Source organism: Apodemus sylvaticus, chromosome 18 (assembly GCF_947179515.1).
Source record: "Apodemus sylvaticus chromosome 18, mApoSyl1.1, whole genome shotgun sequence".
Taxonomy (NCBI): Eukaryota; Metazoa; Chordata; class Mammalia; order Rodentia; family Muridae; genus Apodemus; species Apodemus sylvaticus.
In genome coordinates this window covers 31,448,423-31,470,894 of record NC_067489.1, presented here as the reverse complement: position 1 = coordinate 31,470,894, position 22,472 = coordinate 31,448,423, and the positions used below count along the sequence as shown (strand labels likewise).

The 22,472-nt window shown below is 45.8% G+C and overlaps 1 protein-coding gene across 1 annotated transcript; it reads right to left on the bottom strand.

Annotated features, from left to right (window-relative positions):
• Positions 1-7,072: 7,072 nt before the first annotated feature.
• Positions 7,073-17,662, bottom strand: Mboat4 (membrane bound O-acyltransferase domain containing 4). Its single transcript, XM_052162647.1, has 3 exons — positions 17,401-17,662; positions 11,533-11,757; positions 7,073-8,501 (listed from the first exon to the last, which is right to left on the bottom strand). Exons 1-3 carry the CDS (start codon positions 17,535-17,537, stop codon positions 7,538-7,540), a joined length of 1,326 nt encoding a protein of 441 aa, XP_052018607.1. The 5' UTR covers positions 17,538-17,662; the 3' UTR covers positions 7,073-7,537.
• Positions 17,663-22,472: the final 4,810 nt, after the last annotated feature.

Sequence of the window (22,472 nt, the reverse complement as noted above, 5' to 3'; positions counted from 1 at the left end):
GCCCAGACTTAAGTCCCAAGTCCACCGAAATTTATCTCTATGAAAAAATGAGAGGCCTGTTAGGCTTCCAGACTCCTGAAAATAATTTGAAACTATCTTTGGGTTTAGGACTACATACTCTAGTTAAAACAAAACAAAACAAAACATATTGTTGTTAAACTTTTAAGTTCCATGGAAATATTGGGGTATAATAAAATCCATAAACAAGAGGACAGACCCATAAAGCCTTCCTTTTTCACTTAACACTGTGTTTTTGTTTGTGTTTATTTGACACACTACTAGTGGGTGAGATGTTCATTTTAGGAGTCAGTAGCATAGTTAATGCCGGGCTGGAGAGATGGCTCAGTGGTTAAGAGCACTGACTGCTCTTCCAAAGGTCCTGAGTCCAATTCCCAGCAACCACATGGTGGCTCACAACTATCTGTAATGGGATCCAATGCCCTCTTCTGGTGTGTCTGTAGACAGCAACAATGTACTCACACATATAAACTAAATAAATCTTTAGAAAGAAAGAAAAAGAAAGAAAGAGAAAAATAGTTACTGTTGTGAGGGAGACACTCTGTTTCAGCTTAGAGCAGTAGAAACTGTCACATAGGATGAAATACTAGCAAACAAGCCTGGGTGTTTCCATGGATTTGCTGTTGTTATGAGATTTATTTATTTTTATTTTATGTGTACAGCTGTTTTGCCTGTGTTCGTCTGTATACCATGTGTCTACAGTGCCTGTGGGGACCAGAGGAGACTGTCAGATCCCCTGAAACTGGAGTTGCAGGTGGTTGTGAACCCCTAGGGATGCTTGGAACTGAATCTGGGTCCTTTCCAAGACGCACAAACAGTACATTGTTTGTTTTTGAGACAGGGTCTCTGCGTGCATCCCTAGCTGTCCTGGAACTCTGCGTGTCGAGTCTCCCTCACAAGTGCTGCAGCCAGCAGCCTGCACCAGCATGGCCGTCTGACAGTAAGTACTCTTAACCACAGAGCCATCTCTTCAGGCCACCCTGTGACCATTAAGAAACATTGCTCTTTAATAATTGAGTTACAACGTGCTTAGCATTTAATATGAAGGCATGTTTCTCGTGGCAGATGACCACTGCAGAATGTCATGTGAGTGCAGCTGTGGCATAAAATGATCATAGATTTATGGACTGCCCCCCCCCCCCGCCGCCCCATAGAAAAGATTTTTTTTTTTTTGAAAACTACGTTTACTTCAAAGATTTGATTGAGGTCATTTTAAAAACTCGGTTAAAACAGCCTCCTGGGATTAAGATAAGTAGACTGGCTTTTGTCATGGTCTGAATCATCTACGAGATACTCAGTCAGTAGAGAGTTTGCTGTATATTCATGGACTCTGGTAGACACCCAGCACCCGCATAGAAAGCCAGAGAGCCTGTGAGTGCCTGTGGTTCCCGTACTTAGAGGCAGATCCCGGCACTGGCCAGCCAGCCTAGTTAAAACTGAGTTCAGGCTCAAGAGACTCTCATCTCAAAAACTAAGGTAGAGAGTGACTGAAGAAGAAACCTTACAGAGACCTGTGGCCTCTATGTACCCAAGCACCAACACATAAACACGCATCACAAACATGGTCACAGAACAGGCATACATACAAAGCATCTTTGAGAGCTAGTTACCAGCAGTGAGAACTGAAGACACTGAAGAGGGATGTGTTATTGAGCCACACATCCTATTAGAACCCGGCATTTGTCACCAATATAAATGGAAGAGTAATTCTTTTCAAGTCTATTGTGCAGAACAGTAATTTCAAAGTAGTCTTCAAAAGTTATTTTTAAGCATGGAGTTGTCAACGTCTGTAATCCCAGGGCTGGGAAGGCTTCAGCAAGAAGATTCCAAATTTGAGGCTAGCCTGAATTACATAGACCCTCAAGAAAACCAATCCAGCAAATAAATACATGAATTAAAGCACATAGTACGGTAAGAATTTTGGCTTATTTCAAAACACAGAAATGCTATGGGAATATGTTTTTGTTTTAATCCCAAGTGTGGGATATGGGGCTGCATCAGGTTTTCCATAGCAGCTGATTGTGATTTGCCTCATGCTCTGGCAGAGGCATGATTTTGCCAGCTGCCACCAAGATCAAAATTGCCCCAAAGAACTTGACACACCTAATCAGCAGGAAGTAATGTAACAATATTGATACCCCCCTTTCCCCTCTAGCCTTCTTTCTCTCTGAGCTAGTGTTGGGGGTTGGAAAGGATTGAGCTGGAGAAGGGTGGTAGAAATAGCCAAAAGTCTGGTTACAACGTAGTTTTCCATTTACCTGACAGTCTAATGAGATCTGAAATAAGACATCCCAAAGTAAATCAAAGAACAGCAGCTCCTGTCTGTGTAAAGAGAAAAAGATGGAGACTCACAAGAAGGAGGATTTGGAAAACAGGCGATGGCAGGGCAGGCTACACGCCTCTACCAGCACACAGGCCTTGGAGCAGAGTTCTGCTGTTGGCAGCTTCCTGAAGCTCAGCGGGCAGCAGGGGCAGCAGCACAGGGAGAGCAGCATGCCCTCCTGGCCTCTGCATCCCGAGCACTATGGAGATGCGAGACAGAGCTAGGTGCAGCCCGTGTCTAAGGGGTAAGCAGACCTGCTGAGAAGTTGTGTAAATTACAGATGAATCAAGGATGACTGCCACCTGCCCCATTGTCTAGTTAAGGGAAGGAGCTATCACCTACAGATGCTTTAGTCTGCCCTGCTGCAGACCTTCACTAGATAGAGCAATGCTCCTGACTAATGCTTCAGCCATTTATTTATTGTTGTGTGCGTGCGTGTGTGTGTGTGTGTGTGTGTGTGTGTGTGTGTGTGTGTGTATGTGTAAACAATGAGGTGGTTTATGTGGACCACAGCACAAATGTGTAGACCAAAGGACCACTTTAGAGAGTCAGTTCTCAGTTTCTAACTTTAACTGTGTTCTGGAACCAAATTCCTTACCCCCTGCCTCCTCTTCCTCCTCCTCCTCTCCTTCCTCCTGTTTCTCCTCCCTCTCTTCCTCTTCTTTCCAGTAGTTGTTAGTTTGCCAGAAGTGTTTTGAATTTTTATTTCCTATTACTGCGTGTCTGCATAATAGGAGGAGAGCGCACATGCCAGTGAGCTCATGTAAGGGCCAGAGGAGGATTGTTGTGGTCATCACTAGATTGTCCCTTTGCATGGGTTCCAGGAATCGAACTCGGGTCATCAGGCTTACAAGGCAAGCACTTTTACTAAACCACCTTGTTAACCCACCAGAGCATTTTAACTTTCATTGACCAATTTTTAAATACATTGCTAACATTTCCTCAGAACATTTCTCTAATTGTCAGAAGTACTCAGAGGAAATACATATTTGTGATATATATATATATATATATATATATATAGAGAGAGAGAGAGAGAGAGAGAGTTTTAATGACATCTTGAAGGATTTTTCATAAGCTGAATACACCCATATTGGCAGCTCCCCACAAGCCCCTCCATATAAAGTGTCCTTTTTTTTCTGTAAATAACACTGCAACGATCGATGGTTAAATTTCTTGCCACATAGTGTGTCCCCCACTATACACTCCCTCTCAGAGCCCGCCAAAGGATGGTCATTATAATGACAGGTGTGTAAATTCTTTAACATGTCTTGACTCTCAGTCATTTCCTTTTGACCACTTCCAACTGAGGGAAATCCCATGTCCACTTTGGCTCTACTGGGCTGTTCAGTATTGAGAGAAGGTATAGAAAACATCTCTGTGTGAGACTAGAGAGATTCAAGCCGTCTCTGCTCATCAGAGCCTTCATTGGTTGCCGGGCAATACTCTCTATGCTAAGATTCAGGTCAGTGTGAATTAATCTCAGGGACCTATACTTTTCTAGTTGACCTATAAGTAACTCACCCTCCTCCAACACCGTGTGTGTGTGTGTGTGTGTGTGTGTGTGTGTGTGTTGGAGACTGAATCTAGGGCCTTGCCCATGTTAAGCATGTGCTCTACCCCTGAACAACAGCCAGTCCCTATACAATGCCTTTTATGGTGGAGTAGAACTAATCTCTGGTGAGCAGATTCTTTTTTTTGGTTGGTTGGTTGGTTTTGGTTTTTTTGGATTTGGTTTTTTTGAGACAGGGTTTCTCTGTATAGCCCTAGCTGTCCTGGAACTCACTCTGTTGACCAGGCTGGCCTCGAACTCAGAAATCCGCCTGCCTCTGCCTCCCAGAGTGCTGGGATTACAGGCGTGCGCCACCACCGCCTGCCTAGCAGATTCTTTTAGTTAGCACACATTTTTATTTGAACAAGCACATGTTTCTTTCAGTATGTGCTAGAATGAATTATAACTAGTAAGCCGGACAAGATGATGACACATGTAATCTCAGCTCTCAGAAGAGAATAACTGAAGGATTATGGTGTGTGTGTGTGTGTGTGTGTGTGTGTGTGTGTGTTGGAGACTGAATCCAGGGCCTCGCCCATATTAAGCCTGCCGGGTGGTAGTGGTGGTGGTGGAGACGGGCGGTGGTGGTGCCTCCATGGCCACCACCACCACCTGGCAGCTTCATGTCACTGATAAAGCATTGGTATTGCATTAGGAAAAGATGCACTTCCTCTTGGAATCACTTAAGCAAGGGTGAGTCGGATTTGGATACTCTGTTGCATACTCCATTACTTCTGTCCTTTGTCTAATCAGTCTGTATCTGTGCCCGCCCCTTTGTATCTTTCCATTTTGTCTGTTGTGTGTCTGTGTGTCCATCCCTAAAGAAGGGCTTTGCATATATGGAAGGAATGTGACAACTTGCAGCAATCTTTAACAGAGTTTACAAGGAATTAAGTCACTGGCTCCAACTTGCTGGGAACAACCAAAAGAAACTTGTTCTAAGTCCTACTGTTTCATTTTCAGAGGCCATTTAATCATAGGGAGAAACTAAACTCAAAGTCCCAGGCCCTACCGGAACTGGGGACTTCCCAAAAACTGAAAAGCTTCTGTTGTAAGTTCACAGTTGTCTGAGTCCAGACATGTCAAGGACTTTTCCATCTTGCAGGCAGTGTCAAAGTTCTTGTTCCCAGTCGTAAGAACCAACTCCTATCCCGACTGATGGCCATCCCCTCATTCAACTTATATCAAAATATGACTGGTCATTACCAGAGCCCACAGCACTCCCCCTTGCTTTATGGTTTCATCCTTTAAATATGCTGTACAAAGTCCCTTCAGGGTCATAATTAGCTCCTGAGTCTGTTCTTCAGCCCTGACAGATTAGTAGCAGCTTGATTACAATAAACTTTTGACATCTGCATTGACCTGATGTTTGGGTTACCTTAGCTGTATATTGGATTTAAACAGACCCCACAACAAAACTGATCTCAACTGAGGCAGACAACAAGCATCATTGTTTATCAACCAGTAAATGGAGTCTTTTAACCTTTTTTAGTACATTTTAGGAAGTTGTTTTCAATTTCTGCATTTACTGCTGTGGTACTTTGAATAAGAATATTCCCCATAGGCAGTGGAACTATTAGGAGGTGTGGCCTTGTAGGAAGTAGGTCACTGGGGTTGGGATTTGAGATTTCCTTAACTCAAGCCAGGCCCAGTGTCATCTTGCTTCCTGTTGCCTACGGATATATAACTCTCAACTCCTTCTCCAGCACCATGTCTGCCTGCATGCCGCCATGCTTCCAGCCATGATGATACTGGACTAAACCTCTGAACCCATATTCCCGCCCCAATTAAATGCTTGCCTATATAAGAGTTGCCAACAATAGAAACCCTAACTAAGACAGATGCTTTCAGTGAATGATAGCCAGGCATTATCTGGGTCAAGGGCATAGCATATGAGAGTTCATAAGATTACAACTTTTCATTAGCTTCGCTTGTAAAAGATGTTTGCATAGGAAGTTCAAGGCAAGGAAGGTTGGTTGTTACATTGTTCTCTGGAAGGCTGATTAAATAAACAGCATAAGTCCAGAGCTGAGAGCTGACTTTAATCTTCAGTGACCTCAAGGTGTAGTATTAGCTCGGCTATAAGGTCCAGCAGAAGTTCCAGTCTCCTAGAATTTTTTTTTTGGGGGGGGGCATGTTCCGAGTCAGGGTTTCTCTGTATAGACCACTCTGGTCTTGAACTCAGAAATCGGCCTGCCTCTGACCTCCCAAGTGCTGGGATTAAAGGCGAGCGCCACCACCAGCATCCTAAAAGGTTAAGAGACGTTTTCAGAATTTGGAGGGCCACATAGACTAAATCTTTCAAGCTTATGGCTAGGGCTGAGTATCTAGTTCATGATATCATGGTTGAGTTTTGTCAGTCTTGCTTTCTGTTCTGTCTGACATACCTTTTGTTTTCTGGTTTGAGTCGCTGTCTGAGGCAGGGTCTCACTGTGCTGTGCCTGCCAGCCTCAGACTTGGGGTTTTCTTGTCTAGGATTCCTGAGTCCTGGGATTTCAGTTTTGTGCCATCTTGCCTGGCTTATTAGGGTTGAATGTTTCCTAGAGGTATGTGTGTTGGAGGCCTGGTCCCCAGGGTGGCAGTGTTGACAGACAGCAAAACCTTTAAGAGATGGACCGCAGTGGAGTCATGTCGCCCAAAGAACTGAAGGTAGTTTTCATGAGACACCTTAGTATTTTTCCCAAGAGGCGTGGCTCAGGCAGCTCTCTGGTTTACAAACCATCAGACTTTGAGCCTTGAAACCTGAGACCTAAATTAACTTCCTTTTCTTCATTAAGTCGGCCTGTCTCTAACACTTCATTATTGCAATAAGAAGTCATTCATACCAGATTGCTATATTCCACATCCCAGAATCAACCGGGCTCACTGGGCCCTAAGCATTTGAACCTCTGTGCATATAACATCCTCATGAGGTCCACCGTAGTTTGATGCTTTTTTTTTTTTTTAAATCTGGTGGTGAGGATCAAACCTCCCATCTGCTGGGCAGACACTCACCGAATCATGCCCTCTGTGCACACCTGACGTTTTTTATATACAGATTTACTTCAACCTCACTTCCGCATCTAGAAAAGTCCCTGTGTTTCTCCGGTTGGTTCCTCAGTAACAAGAGAAAAGCGTGTTAATGTCCCAGTCTTAATTACTGTTCTCCTGCTGCAGTGAGACACCACGACCACAGAAACTCTTATAAAGGAAATCATTTAATTGGGGCTGACTTAGGATTCCAGAGGTTCAGTCCATTATCATCATGGCAGGAAGCATGACGGCGTGCAGGCAGACACGGTGTGGAGGAGCTCAGAGTTTTACATCCAGGTCGGCAGACAGCAGAGAAAGACACTAAGCCTGAACTGTGCATTTGAAACCTCAAAGCCCACCCCTAGTGACACTCTTCCCCCAAAGCCACACCCCGTAGTCCTTTCAAATAGTGCCACCCTCTAAGCATTTAAATATATAAACGGCTGGGAGCCATTACTATTCAAACCACCACAGAGGAGAGGCACATTTCTGTGGCCAGCCGTCAGCTTTATCCATCCAATACTGAAAAACTTTCGCTATGAACAATTTTAAATAACATTCTTCATCAAGGCGTCCTTTGGCATTTTCTAAGCAGTGTTTAATGGCTGGGTGAGAAAGGGCAGGGAAAGATTTCAGTTACATTTGTCTTTTCTCTTCACTAACAGAAAAAGCAAAAGACAGTACATTACAGGGAAGATACTGTTGTAGGAACAGCACAGTCGGCAGAGAGAGGAAAGGCTCCGGCCCTCCACAGCCAGCATGACGTAGGCAATGATGAGTTGGGTGTGGGCCCAAGCCAGGGCTCTATAAAGCAGCCGCAGGGGCCAGGCTCTGATACATACATTGGCGAAAGTGTGAATCAGATAATCGGCTTTCACCATTACAGACCAGCACAGGAAGCCAAACACCTGGCCTGGGTGGAGCCCGTGCCACCAGGCAGAGAAGGCGAAGGTCTGCAGCAGCGGCCAGCGCCGGCTCTTCTGGAAGACAAGCCTCCTGAGCCACCGAGCTGTGCTTCGGTTCCACTGCCTCGCGAACTGGGAGATCCTGTGCGTAGTTTCCAGCGTCCAGATGTCCACATCGGGGACGTAGCCCTCCTCTCCGGGCCTCTGGCCAGCCTCAGCTCCAAAGCCCGCCGCGTGGAGGAGAGAGTCGTCCAGGATCCAGTGGGAGTAGTAGGTGAGTTTAAAGAGCGCAGCCGTGGACCACATGACGGAGATGCACTCGAGCTGCTGGCAAGCCTCCAGTCCCGCTCCGGCACTCACCGCGCTCCTCAGCGCCACCTTGAGGCACTCCAGCCCAAGAATCTGCAGACCCCTGCAGGTCAGAGTCCGGAAGGAGATACTCGGATACAAAGAGCTTGATCTTTGAACACAAGCCTGAAATCTCTGAAAGGAGCACAGGGAGCCTCCCAGGAGGGCAGGGAAAAAGAGCAAGTAGCTGAAATAGGGGAGAGCGTCCCACAGCTGCTCAGACAAAGAACTCCCGCTCCTGGCGCCCCTCCGCGCTGCCTCCACCTTCCCTTCGCAAATGTCCAGTGAGAGGGAGGTGACTCTCTGCGTCAAGAGCATGAGGGAAGAAAGAGTGACGTAGAACCTGAAAGACATTTAATAACTATGTACGTGACGCCACGCTGTATTTATTCCCTCACTCCTGTTTATTCTCCTCCAACCTACCCACAAATCTCATAGCAAATCACACTCCACAAACACCCTTAGAATCTTTCAGAACCATGGCAGAACCATTAATCATCCTAGGCAGTGATATCACACACTCCTTTAATCCCAGCATCCCCAGCACTCGGAGGCAGAGGTCGTTGCATCTCTGAGTTCGAGGCTAGCATGATTTTCAGAGCAAGGTCCAGGACAGTCAGAACTACACAGAGAAAACCCTGTGCCCAACCACATGCATCTGATGCATATAGATGCTGTCATGTGGGTGCTGGGACTTGAACCTGGATCTTTTGGAAGGACAACCAGTTACCTAAACCACTGAGCCATCCCTCCACCTCCTGGTTACAATATTTTAGAATGGATTATAAAGAGCTGTTGCGAGAGCTCAGTGGGCACTTGAGGCTGACAACCCTAGTTCAATTCCCAGGACCCACATGGTAAAGAAAAGAAAAAAGAAACATAGCTCCCAAAAGTTGCTCTCTGAACTCCATAGGAGTACTGTGTTGTGTATGACAAATCAATTATAAATTAATTAATTAAAATGTTTCTTGCCCGGCGGCGGCGGTGGTGGTGGTGGTGGTGGTGGTGGTGGTGCTGCACGCCTTTAATCCCAGCACTTGGGAGGCAGAGGCAGGTGGATTTCTGAGTTCGAGGCCAGCCTGGTCTACAGAGTGAGTTCCAGGACAGCCAGAGCTACACAGAGAAACGCTATCTCAGAAAAAAAAAGAAAAAAGAATTAGTAGTAAAAAGATGATTCCAGGAAGTTGAATTATAAGCCAGGCCCTGACTGTAATATTCTGGTGATTGGAAGTGACATTGAAAATGCATCAGGGTGAGTGGTAGAACCTACGCAGGCGACATTTGTTTTCCACCAGTCTTCTGAACTCTCTCCATGACACCCTCGGAGATCCTGTTGACAAGACTGCTGAGGACAGTCAGAGAAAATGACAATCACACTATGTAAAATCAAGAAGCCAGCACTGGCCCCAGCCATGACTGTGTCTGATTCTCACTTAAGGTCAACAGATTCTGTTCCCTGACTTATCCTGAGAGCAGGGTCACCTCCAAATGCCAAGTTCCCTTCTGTTGCAGGCTCTGTTCCTCACAAATTCACATCCCAAAGTTCTAAGCCCCAGTGACTCAGAATGTGGGCATATTTGGAGATAGGGTCTTTAATGGGGCTTGGTGGTTAAGAACAATGACTGTTCTTCCAGAGGTCCTGAGTTCAATTCCCAGCAACCACATGGTGGCGCACAACCATCTGCAATGGGATCCGATGCCCTCTTCTGATGTGTGTCTGGTACAGCGACAGTGTACTCATATACATTAAATTAAAAAAAAAGAAGAAGCAATTAAAGAGGTGTCATAATAGGTAGACACTCATCCAACACAACTAAAGAGATAGGATAATCACACACGTGTATGATCAGACACAGACACGTACCTGCGATGACCATGTGACAACCCAGGGAAGGCAGCCATCTATAGGCCAAGGTGAGAAGCCTCACAGGCAGCAGCCACTGTGCCTATCTCATCCCAGCCCCCAAGCTGTGGACAGACACCATTCTGCTGCATGGAGCACCCAGTCAGCTGGCTTTGTCATGGCAGCTCTGGTTCGCCAGCAGATATTTTCATTTCACATCTGCCCAGCCTTCCTCCCACTCAGAGCCTGTTCAACTTGCCCTTCTGGCCTCTGTCGGGTCCTGGCTTCCGACTGCAGTCCTGATTCATCACATGCACAACAGTAATCCTGCCTACTCACTAGCTAATCTTTCCCAGAGAGAAGCCTTAGGTCAGTCTCTATATCACCCAGCCCAACTCTACTGAGTGTGAGTGTGTGTGTGTGTGTGTGTGTGTGAGTGTTGTGTATGCATGTGTGAAGGCCAAAGGACAACATGTATGTCCTGCTCAACTGATGCCTACCTTATTTCCTTGGTATAGAGTCTCTCACTGAATCTGGAGCTAGGCTGGCAGTCAAGAAGCCCCAGTAATCTCCTGTTACTACCCCTCTCCTGACTGACATGGGTCTGGGGGTCACACATGGCTTTTCCTCTGAGTTCCTGAGGTCTGAACCCAGCAAGCACTCCCACCCACTGAGCCATCTCTCCAGCACACAAGTCTGAAGTCCTTGGTAAACACTGTCTTATTTTTCTGTCTGTGGTTTTTGAGACAGGGTCTTCCGTATCCCTGTCTGGTCCTCAATTTGCTGTGTGACTGGGGATCGCCTTCAACCCCTGATCTTCTTGCCTTTCCCTTCTTGTGCTGGGATGACAGGCAGGTGTCACCGCGTCTGGTTTGTCATAATAATGTTTTAAAGGACTCTAGGTGCACTGGGAGTGGCCAATGCACTGAGCTAATTACTATTAGCTACAATCAGACAGCTGACCCCCGCCCAGTACAGTCATGAGTGACACAGACCTGTGGCAACCGACAGTCGCAGGGAGTCAGGAACACTAGGTCTCAGACTCACCGGTACTGTCTTCCCTAGTCTTTGTGGGTCCCACTGACTCACAGCACGTGTCTCTGGCCTGTAATTCGCTTGCGGCATTTCTTGCTTTCTAGATTGGGTGGAGGAAGAGATGAAGCAGCTGAGCTTGAATAAAGATGGCGGCCAGCAGCAGCCAGCCAGGCCCTCTGTGCTGTGCCTGTGTCAAAGCTGCCAAGGCTGAGATGAGCAAACTGTCGTCACTCCCAGGCGCAATGACAGCTACAGCGAGTGCCAGATACTGCGTTCCATAGACTGCAACACGCAATGGCGGCGTGTAGTTACAGAACTGAGTTTGCATTAGCTCAAACACCACAGCCTGTCGAGGAAGCTATGGCCAGCTTCGGATTCCTTTTCTAGGAAAGGAAGCTAAGCCTCGGGAGAGGCTTCATAACTTAAGCACATGCCTCACAGATGTGTGAGGATTAGAATCAGCTCAGCACAACCAACCGGACAGGGGGCCCTTTACCTCACCGGCGGAGGCTCATGCAGGTAATATTCGGTGTAGTGAAGGCCCAGGTGGCACAGGGTCTGCCAGCCCATCTGAGAGAAGAAGGTCAGCCTGTGGACTTCCTGTGGACCGAGGGAGGAGACCAGAGCGACGGCACCGAGAGCAGGGATGAAGATGAGGAGAGCGTAGGCACCCAGGGCAGCCAAAGCCAGGACAGCACCTCCAGCCAGGAGAAAGAGGTACCTGAAAGAAAGGGACAACAAAGTCACACTTAGGACAGTGACTCCTGCATGCCCGTTGTACTAGTGGCTGTAAACACTGTGAGCCCATGGTGGTTGGAATGAGAATGCACCCCCGCCCCCCCCCCCCAAACCGCAGGCTCATGTGTTTGAAAGCTTGGTCCATAGTTAGTGGAACTGTTTAGGAAGGATTAGGAGGTGTGGCCTTGTTGGAGGAGATGTGTTATTTGGGGGTGGGTTTGGGGCTTTCAGAAGCCCATCCTAAGTCCAGTCTATCTCTCTCTGTCTCTCTGTCTGTCTCTGTCTCTCACTGTCTGTCTCTCTGTTTCTCTCTCTCTCTGTCTCTGTCTGTCTCTCTGCCTCTCTCTGTCTGTCTCTGTCTCTGTCTCTCTGCCTCTGTCTCTCTCCTTCTGTCTCTCTGTCTGTCTGTCTCTGTCTCTCTCTATCTCTGTCTCTCTCTGCCTCTGTCTCTCTGTCTCTCTGCCTCTGTCTCTCTCTGTCTGTCTCTATCTCTGTCTCGCTCTGCCTCTGTCTCTCTGTCTCTGTCTGTCTCTCTGCCGGTGGATCAGAATATAAGTTCTCAGTCCAGTGCCTCTGCCTGCCCTGCTTCCTGCAAGACGATACTAGACTAACCCTCCAAAACTGAACTAGGCCCCAATGAGATGCTTTCTCTTCTAAGACTTGCCTTGGTCACAGTCTCTTCATTGCAATAGAAGAGGAACGAGGATCGTCTCAGACAGCGTGACAATGGGGCTCTCCAAGATCTGACTGAGGAGCAGTGTAAAGGAGAGTGAACAAGCCGTCCCCCCTCCCCACCCCGCCATCCCCTCCCCGCCATCCCCTCCCCCAACAAAGCAAGTGCCCTTTCCCCCCTCCTCACTGCGTGTACATCACCCTGTGTAGCTGAGGGAGTTGGAGAGAGGAGACACAGTGCCTCTCTCAGACAAGTGTCTGCACTCTAGGCAGCAAGTCAGCCTTCGTCCTCACTACTGTACTTCCACTCTTGGAACCTCATGGTTTGCTGTTTTTGGTCTGAAGTTGTTATAGTTTATCGACCCCCTTATGAAAATCTGCAATCACTGAAGATCTGTCACTGCGGGATCTCTTTTTCTTCTCTCCAGCACAGATTGATTTATTTATATTTATTTATTTACTATGTGAGTACATATCTGAGCTGGCTTCAGACACACCAGAAGAGGGCATTGGATCCCATTACAGATGGTTGTGAGCCACCATGTGGTTGCTGGGATTTTAACTCAGGACCTCTGGAAGAGCAGTCGGTGCTCTTAAGCGCTGAGCCATCTCTCCAGCCCTCTTCCCCCCTTTCTTCACTCTGTTCTCAGCTCCCCTTTGCCACTCACTGCCTTGCAGTCTTTCTTCATCGCATGCAATCTGCGGCTTCCTTCTTCACTGTGTAAGCCAAAGAACCATGAATGATGCTGGTTCTCTTGCTTCCCCGAATGAGATTGGACATAAATAAAAGACAACTTGCCAGGCACAGTGTCCCATGTCTGAAATCTCAGCACTCAGGAGACTGAGGCAGGAGAATTGCAAATTCTACGATCAGCCTGGGCTATATAGCAAGTTCCAGACTAGCCTGGCATATATAGTTTCAAAAAGACTGAAAGAAAAAAAATATTTTGTCTGGTATGGCTTTGTACGTCTGGCCAGGCTTTCCTGGTTTTCTTTCTTAGTATCACAGCCTTCCTAGGGTAAAGGACATCAGTGACCATTCATTAACACTTAGTAGTCACATGGCCAATGTGTCTTTCATGATGGTGATCAGTCTTCAAGCATCCCGGGCAGCAGAACACAATTGTCTTCTTCAGCGTTGAACGGTAACCACATGGAAGCGGTAGTGTGCGCCCCGGGTCCCTGCTCAGAAGTCTCAAAGAAGAAGGTGTGAAAAGTCCGAGAGAAACAATATTGTGTGGACTTGGTTCTTCTTTAGGCAGTGTATGGAAGGTTTTCACTTCAGTTGTGTCGAATTAGTAAAGTTGGAGGAAGGCAGGAGAATCGGGGTAAGATGGGCTGGGCTGGGCACAGCGAGGTGGGGGACAAAGCTTATACCTCTCCCTCTACCACTCGGAGTGTGGAAATACTGTCACCGGGGGTGTGTATCTGGTTGTGGGTGAAGTGCCTGGCACAAGTTAGCAAGTTACTCTCCCGAGACCAGCAGATGCATCTGTGTGATACACCCCCATTCCATAAAAGTCAACTCCATCCCTGGGCATCGGTTTGAGCCTCTTCTTGGGACCTCAGCCTTCACCTGCAATGTGTGCTGCTGGTTTGAATGAGAATGACTCCCATAGGCGCATATACTTAAAAGTTTGGTTCGCAGCAGGTGGATGGTTTAGGGAGTCTTAAGAGGCGTGGCCTTGTTGGAGGAGGGGTGTTACTCAGCCCCGCCCCCCGCAGCAGATCAGGATGAGAGCTCTCTGCTACTGCTCTAGCACTGTGCCTGCCTGCAATCACACAGCCAGCCACAGCGGTCAAGGACCAAGCCCCCAAAACTGCAAGTAAATTAAATGCTTCCTTTTAAAAGATGCCTTGATCATGGTGTCTCGTCACAGTCGTGGAGTAGTAATAAAGCCACTATCTAAAAATAAAGAGGGGCTGGAGAAATGGCTCAGCAGGTAAGAGCACTGACTGCTCTTCCGAAGGTCATGAGTTCAAATCCCAGCACCCATATGGTGGCTCACAACCATCCGTAAAGAGATCTGATTCTTTCTTCTGGTGTCGGAAGACAGCTACAGTGTACTTACTTACATATAATATGATAAATAAATATTTAAATATATATATATAAAAAATAAAGAGAACACTTATTCATTGGACTGCAGAGTATAAGCTAGAAATACAAACACACACACACACACACACACACACACACACAAAGATAGCAGAATTAGAGGATTAATAAACATCAAGAGGTCCTGGGATCAATTCTCAGCAACCACATGGTTGCTACAGCTACAGTGTACTCATATACATAAAATAAATAAAGAATTTTTTTAAAAAGTGTAATTTATCAAGTGCTTTTGATTTCATTTCTTCTTTTTTTAAAAAAAAAGATTTATTTATTTTATGTATGTGAGTACACTGTCACTGTCTTCAGACACACCAGAAGAGGGCATTGGATCCCATTGCAGATGGTTGTGAGCCACCATGTGGGTGCTGGGAATTGAACTCTGGACCTCTGGCAGGGCAGTCAGTGCTCTTAACCATTGAGCCATCTCTCCAGCCCTTGATTTCATTTCTAAGCTTTCTGCTAGTAATGAGCAGTACAGAGGAGGCCGAGACCAGACAACCGAGAGTTGAAGGCCCGCCTAGCGTATATGGTGAAACCCTATCTCAGAAATGAGCGGGTAAGTAATCGTGAGGGTTAGGGGTGTGGTCCTGGGAGAACCCTGGATAGCATGTCCGAGGCTCCCAGCTCATCTCCAGTACTGAAGCGAGCATAGCTGCAAGGGGCAGGAGACAGGCTTTCCCCCTTCACTTTATAGGTTAGGCCAGGGTGCCTCAGGAAGCTATTGACACACACAGCTCAGCACGTCAGAAGCCGACTCTGCTTTGAAGAGGCCTTAGAGGAAGATGCTTCTGAAAAGTCAACAGGCTATTGCCCAAAGCCACCTCCTAACCTTTCTTATCTGGGAAACCAAGATTTTTATTTAATGGAGTTTGTGTGTGTGTGTGTGTGTGTGTGTGTGTGTGTGTGTGTGTGTACATTTGTGGTGTATCTGAGAATTAAGACTCAACAGTCTTGGCTGGGAGCACGTATTGCTCTTGCAGAGTTCAGGTTTGATTCTAAGCATCCGTATTGAGAGGACCACAACCATCTGCAACTCCAGTTCTAGAGAATCTGATGCTCTTTTCTGACTTTCATCAGCTCTCGTGCACACTTGGTGCACATGCACACATTTAGACACATACAATAAGTAAATAAATATTCAAAACAAAACAAACAACAAAAAATCTTTATCAGGATAAGCGAGCAATCTCAGCCCGAGAGTAGCATCATGGGGGGTTAGCCCTTACTTTTACACTCGCCTTGCTTTTATCTTCCTATATAGAAAGCTTCTTTATAACTGTTCCCTAAAGGGCTGCAGAGATGGCTCAGTGGTTAAGAGCGCCGACTGTTCTTCCAGAGGTCTTGAGTTCAAATCCCAGCACATGGTGGCTTGTAGTGGGATCTGATGCCCTCTTCTGGTGTGTCTGAAGACAACTACAGTGTATTCATATATATCAAATAAATAAAATCTTTTAAAAAAATAACTGTTCCCTAAAGCCAGGTGCATGTCTTTAATCCCAGGACTTGGGAGGCAGAGGCAGACAGATCTCTGAGTTCAAGACCAGCTTGGTCCATAGAACAAGTTCCAGAACAGCCAGAACTATATAAGGAACTTGGTCCAAAAAAAACCAAACCAAACCAAGCAAAACAAATTACTGTCACCCTATGGCCATCTCCCAGAAACAAGGGTAAGGACAATCTTCCATTTGTGAACACTTTATAACATATTCTAATTTAGTCAAACCCAGTAACTGTAAATATCAAATACAGCTAAATATTTTACTTAAGATCCACTAGGTCTAAGAGATAGTGCTTACCAGTAGAGTGCATTTTCAACATGTGCAAAGCCCTGGATTCAATCCTGGATCCCACACACATGTGGACAGACATACACAAACACACACACAAACACATGCACACCTAAACACCACACACATGTGGACACACACACAACACCAACATTTTCAACATGTGTCAAGCCCTGGGTTCAATCCTGAATACCACATACATATGGACACACACACACACACACACACACAGCCTCACGAAAAAAAATCTTGGTTTCCTAGATAAGAAATGCTAGGAGGTGGCTTTGGGCTGTTGACTTTTCAGAAGGACCTTCCCCTAAGGCCTCTTCAAAACAGAGTCTGCTTCTCATGTGTTTACAAAGAAAGCATATAACGCAGCTATCAGATCTTTAGTGGCAATGATTTTAGACCAAATGAGGTATAATCTACCAAGATTTGTTTTGAGTTATTTCTCAAAAGCAAAACAAACAAAGAAACAAAGGCATCTTTAAAAACTCATACTCGATTATAGGTATAACACACAAGTGAGGCTTTCTATACAGTTTAATTTTATGGTAAGAAAAATTCTGTAAAAGTAAGACCACTGGCAACTAAGCAGGATGTGTGGTCAGCACAGAGGTAGACCTTTTGGGACTCTGGCATCATCTCAGTGCAAACATGAAGCTAATTTCAGAGTCAGTTTTACCCTAATCTAGTGGGTCGTGACTCCCTTGCGATCAAATATCAGCTATCCCACGTATCAGATATTTACATGACAAATCATAGGAGTAACAAAATTAAAAGTTAGGAAGTAACAACAAAAGATACTTTTATGGGTGAGGACCATAACATGAGGACCTGTATTAAAGGATCACAGCACTTGGAAAGTCGAAAACCACTGACAATCATTATCGAGCAGGTCAACCATGGGTGGAGGGGTTATAAGTTCACACACGCACGCATTACAAATGGAGGGTGGTTAATGCGTGACCTCATGTCCAGACCACTCTGCACGTTCCACCCTATACTGTAGCCCTACTGGAAAGTCAGTATTAGCCGTCCAGCCTACCTGGCGCGGGTGGAAAAGGAATCCAAGATGCAGAGATAATTAAACAGAAGAGCAAAGGGGAAAGCAGCCCCTTGATAAAATGATACAGGATGGAGAAAGAAGAGCCGGAGCCAATCCATCGTGAACGTGGAATGCATTGCCCTTCCTAGAGTTCCTGAGCGGTGCCCTTGTGCAAGGGAAGTCACAACCGGGCTCTCTCCGTGGCCCTTTTATATGAAAGGCCTGTGGGGCAAAAGGAAATGGAAGCGCTGGAGATAAGCAATGTAAAGTTCGGCTTCCCAACAAAGGGGAGGAGCCATGGAAACCAAAGCTCGCTGGGCTTCTCTCTGCTCGCTCGCTCGCAGTGTTTACTGAAAAGCCACTCTCAGAGGCTGGACCTTGCGAGTTTCCGGCCATTCCACTCTTCTATATTTTCTCCACTAAGTTAATGAGAAAAATCAATGGTTGTGGACAGAACCACAACCATTAAAGGCTTAGGACCAAAGGAAGGCAGATCCACAAGACAAAAAAATAAGAGTCCTCTTCTCAACTGCCTCTCCTAGAGTGACTTCTTCCAGAGCGGTATCCCCCCTCCCGAATCACGAACCTATTGCTGGATTAGTTTATTTTCTGCCTTTTATTTTTATTTATTTATTTTATTTTATTATTATTATTTTTTTTTGGATTTGGTTTTGTCGAGACAGGGTTTCTCTGTATAGCCCTGGCTGTCCTGGAACTCACTCTGTAGACCAGGCTAGCCTCGAACTCAGAAATCCACCTGCCTCTGCCTCCCAGAGTGCTGGGATTACAGGGGTGCGCCACCACCGCCCGGCTTTCTGCCCTTTATAAGCAAAACAAGAACTCTGTACGGGACAAGACCCTGGTTCGTGTGTTACAGCAACTCCAGCACACAGACTAGGGATACAAATATTGAAGTTAAGTGCCACACAAGTGAGGCAGGAAACACTTTTTATGAAATCTTTTCTTTGAGGCATGGGTAACGTAGAGGAGACTTCCTTAAAGCAAGACAAGAGTGAGAAGTTAGCTCCCAGCTAGCAGAGACCTGTCTGCTTAGCCTGGACATTGCAAAGAAGTCCTTACCCAGCCTGGCTCAATACATTTGAGGAAGGAGATGCTCTCTCTGGTGCTGGAGAAAGAATGAAAAGCCTCCGGAGTCTTAACTCTCACGGATCTCATGAGGTTCTGGGGAAGTCGGTACAATAAATAAATTCAGCTTAATGAAAGCTTATGAAGAAAAATAATCAGAAGAGAAGGCTGGCCTGCTTTTTACTACAGGATGCCATGTTCTGTGTGCCTCTGTGTGCCTCCTGGAGGCTTCTCAGGTGATGGTAGTAAGGGGTGGGGCTTTGGAGATTCCACAAGGAACGCTCCGCCCTCCTGTATATGATCAGTGTCTTACCGAAGGGTTTACCAGACCTTGTTTCTACTCCATGAGACTGCAGCGACGGGCGTCATCCGTGAGGAACTAGCCCTCACCCTAGAATCTATAATACTCTCATCCCAAGCTTCCCAGACTCTGAAATTATGGACCAAATTTCTATTATTCAGCCTCGACACAATGCCACATAAAACGTGTGCTAGTGTCACAGAGATCTGAGAACTTCGCCTTTAATTCAGCACTGCTGTGCCAGCGCCTCTCTGTCAATCATCTCTTGTTTCCTGTTACTTCATTTGCATCATTACGTACACATCTCATGATCTCATGGTGTCTTTTCTCTCTCGTTTGTGTTTTGCTCCGTTAGGTCACTTGGCTGTTACTTATGCGTCTCCATTGAATTTGCTACAACACGTTCATTTTTCAAAGACTCGTGTGTGTGTGTGTGTGTGTGTGAGAGAGAGAGAGAGAGAGAGAGAGAGAGAGACCCATGGAAGCCAGAAGACCATATAAATTCCCCTGGAGCTGGAGTTAGAAGCATCTGTGAAGCATCTGTCGTAGACGGAACCTCTAGAACAGGAATCCATCTTAACCACTCTCCAGCCATATCTCATATACCCCCTCTTCTTCCTGTGTCTTCTTTCTCTCAATCTTTCCTCCTCTTGCTTTATTTTTTAAAAGTTAATTTGCTTATTTTATGTTTATGAGTATACTGTTGCTATCTTTAAACACACCAAGGAGAGCATCGGATTCCATTACAGAAGGTTGAGAATTACCACGTGGTTGCTGGGAATTGAACTCAGGACCCCTGGAAGAGCAGCCAGTGCTCTTCACCTCTGAGTGTCTCTCCAGCCCCCTCCTTCTGCTCCTTCATCATAACCTTTCATACTATTAATCATCCCTAATACCTGTGCAGCCGATTGGACAGTGTCTTCATTCCCCCAACTACTCTAACCACTTCATGTTTTTTTTTCTTTTCAAAGTCATTCTAATATGTAATCCTGATGCTCCCTCACTCATTTCCCTCCCACTCCTGATCTGATTCAATAAAATCGGAATAAGCACCATACGATCCGTGGTGTTTCGCCTCCGACAGTTATTGAAGCGACAGGGGCCACACGCTGTTAACTCACTTGTATGACACTGGCATAGTCATGGTACCCCTCGGCTGTGGTTGTGCTCCTAGTTAATACCCCTCTCAGGGGGTAATACAGAGCTCACAGTAGGCAGCCTGAGCCCCTGGACTGGGAAACTAGTTTCTAAGCTACACACTCAACCCTACCACACCCAGGTCCTACTTGAGCCCTGCAAATATTTCAACTGAAAACCCAGAGCTGGGGCTAGAGAGATGTCTCTGTGGTCAATAGCACTTTCTAGATGACCTAGGTTGGATTCCCGGCACCCGTATGGCATGAATATCCATACACATAAAAAAATGTAAAATAAATGAATAGAGCTTATCAAAAACAAAGAAACAAACCAAGGGTCTGGCAAGATGGCTCAGTGGTCAAGAGCACTGGATGTTCTTCCAAGGGGGCTGGTTTCTATTCTCTGCATCCATCTGGGGGCTCACAACTGTCTAAAACTCCAGTTCTAGGGGGAACTGACATCTTCTGGCCTCTGAGGTCACCAGGCATGCACACAGTGCACACACTTACATGCATGCAAGGTACCTATATACATAATAAAAAATGATAACCAGATACAACGAGTAAAGTTAAAAGATAATAAAGCAACAAAAAACAGCATCAGATATACAAATCCCAATACAGTGACATACTATGAAGCGGTTAAGACGACACTTCTCTAAAAGATGCTAACCCTCTAGTAACAGCATTTAGTGAGAGCGAGTAAGCTGAACCCAGCCAGAGAACTCAAACTAAGGATTACAAATGCATTCAAAGGCACAGACAGCTGAATAGAATAAGGAGAGGACATGAAAGAAGGAGCCAATGAAGAGACAGAGATACCGGAGAAAACCACTCTGAGTTGCAAGAACTGAAAAACATCATTAAGTTTGTGGTGGTTTGAATGAAAAGTCACCTCTACAGTCTCCGGTATTTGAACACTTGATCTGATTTTGGTGTTGTTGTTGGAGGAGGCGTAGGAGGTGTGGCCTTAATAGAGGAAGATTCACTGTAAGTAGGCTTTGCAGCTTTCTGTTAGCTCTCTCTGTCCGGTGCTTGTGGTTCCGGATATGAGCTCTCAACTGCCTGTTCCTGCCAGCATGTCTGCCAATTGCTGCCCTGCATCAATTCTGCCATCACGGACTCTTATTTTTCTGGATCCATGTTCTCTCATGTTGCCTCAGTAACAAAAAAGTAACTTATTCCAAGTAAAAAACAAACTATAAAAGGGTGGGCCTTTGATCTCAACACCCGGGCAGCAAAGGTAGGAGGATCTCTGTGAGTTCAAGGCCAGCCTGGTCTACACTGTCAGTTACAGGCCAGCCAGGGCTGTACAGAGAGAGACTCTTGTCTCAAAATGACAAAAACACCAACACAAATAGCCTCGTGGGAAACCCCAGGAACAGGACAGACCAAAGAGAGGACCGAGTGTTTGATCTCACAGACACCTGCAGAACTAGAACAATCCAAGGGCAAAGGTGAAATAATAATATAAAAAAGTATGAATGGGAATTCCAAGATCTACTCAACAGTCTGTGACAAGGTCAAGAATCTTATCCTAAAGGCATAGAAAACAGTTTCAAAAGAATTGTGACAGGAAATGCTCCACAGTTTTAGGGAGATAGTGGAAGCAGATACAGGAAGCACTAGACTGACAGACCAGAAAAGAACCTCCACTAACATATTGTATTTAAAACACTAACGTACAGGACAAAATAAATAAATAAAAGACCAAATAAATAAATAAATAAAAGTGTACCAAAAGTGGCAAGAGAGAAGTACCACATCGTCTGAACAGGAGGGTTCCCCAGAATGAGGGGGGCTGTTCCACTGAAACTTTAAAAGTCAAAAGAGCTCACAATGTTGTATTTCAAAGTCTGAAAGCTAATAAACTGCCAGCCCAAAATACTGCACCCACCAAAGCTACCTGTCATAGCTAAAGAAAAAATAAACACTTTCTACCCGCAAAAACCAAACCAAAACAACAACAACAAAAAAAAGACTAAAAGAACTTATGATTCCCAGCAGTGGTGGCACACGCCTTTAATCCCAGCACTTGGGATGCAGAAGCAGGTGGATTTCTGAGTTCTCGGCCAGCCTGGTCTACAGAGTAAGTTCCAGGACAGCCAGGGCTACACAGAGAAACCATGTCTCAAAAAACCAAACAAACAAACCAAAAAACCTCATGACCACTAAACCAGGTCTACAGAAGACCTGAAGGAATCTTTCAGGTTGAAGAGAGAAATAAGTCCCTATGAGAGACCACAAAAAAGAATAAACCACACTAGAAAAACTGTTAAAACAAGACAGAGGACAGAGGAAATAAACATCACTATAAAAATGGCAGGAAAAAGGGCAGAAGCCATAACTCTGAATAACCAAGGATAACCTTGAACTTGTGGTCCTCCCTGGGCTGGGTTTATGAATGTGCTCTGCCGTAGCCAGTTCATTTAACTCTACAGAATGAGCTCAGGACTTCATGCATGCTTCGCAAGCACTGTACCAACTGAGCCAACACCCCTCCCCCTCCACACACATTAAGATATTTCTCGGTGTGATTAGAGTCCATT

Bases quoted from the DNA above. Each gene is read 5' to 3' on its own strand.
- Mboat4 (XM_052162647.1), bottom strand. From the start codon at position 17,537: ATGCATTCCACGTTCACGATGGATTGGCTCCGGCTCTTCTTTCTCCAT. The intron at 11,758-17,400 runs GTAGGCTGGACG...CCTTTCTTTCAG, and splicing joins TCCTTTTCCACCCGCGCCAG to GTACCTCTTTCTCCTGGCTG. The intron at 8,502-11,532 runs GTAAAGGGCCCC...AATGTCTTTCAG, and splicing joins CATGAGCCTCCGCCGGTGAG to GTTCTACGTCACTCTTTCTT.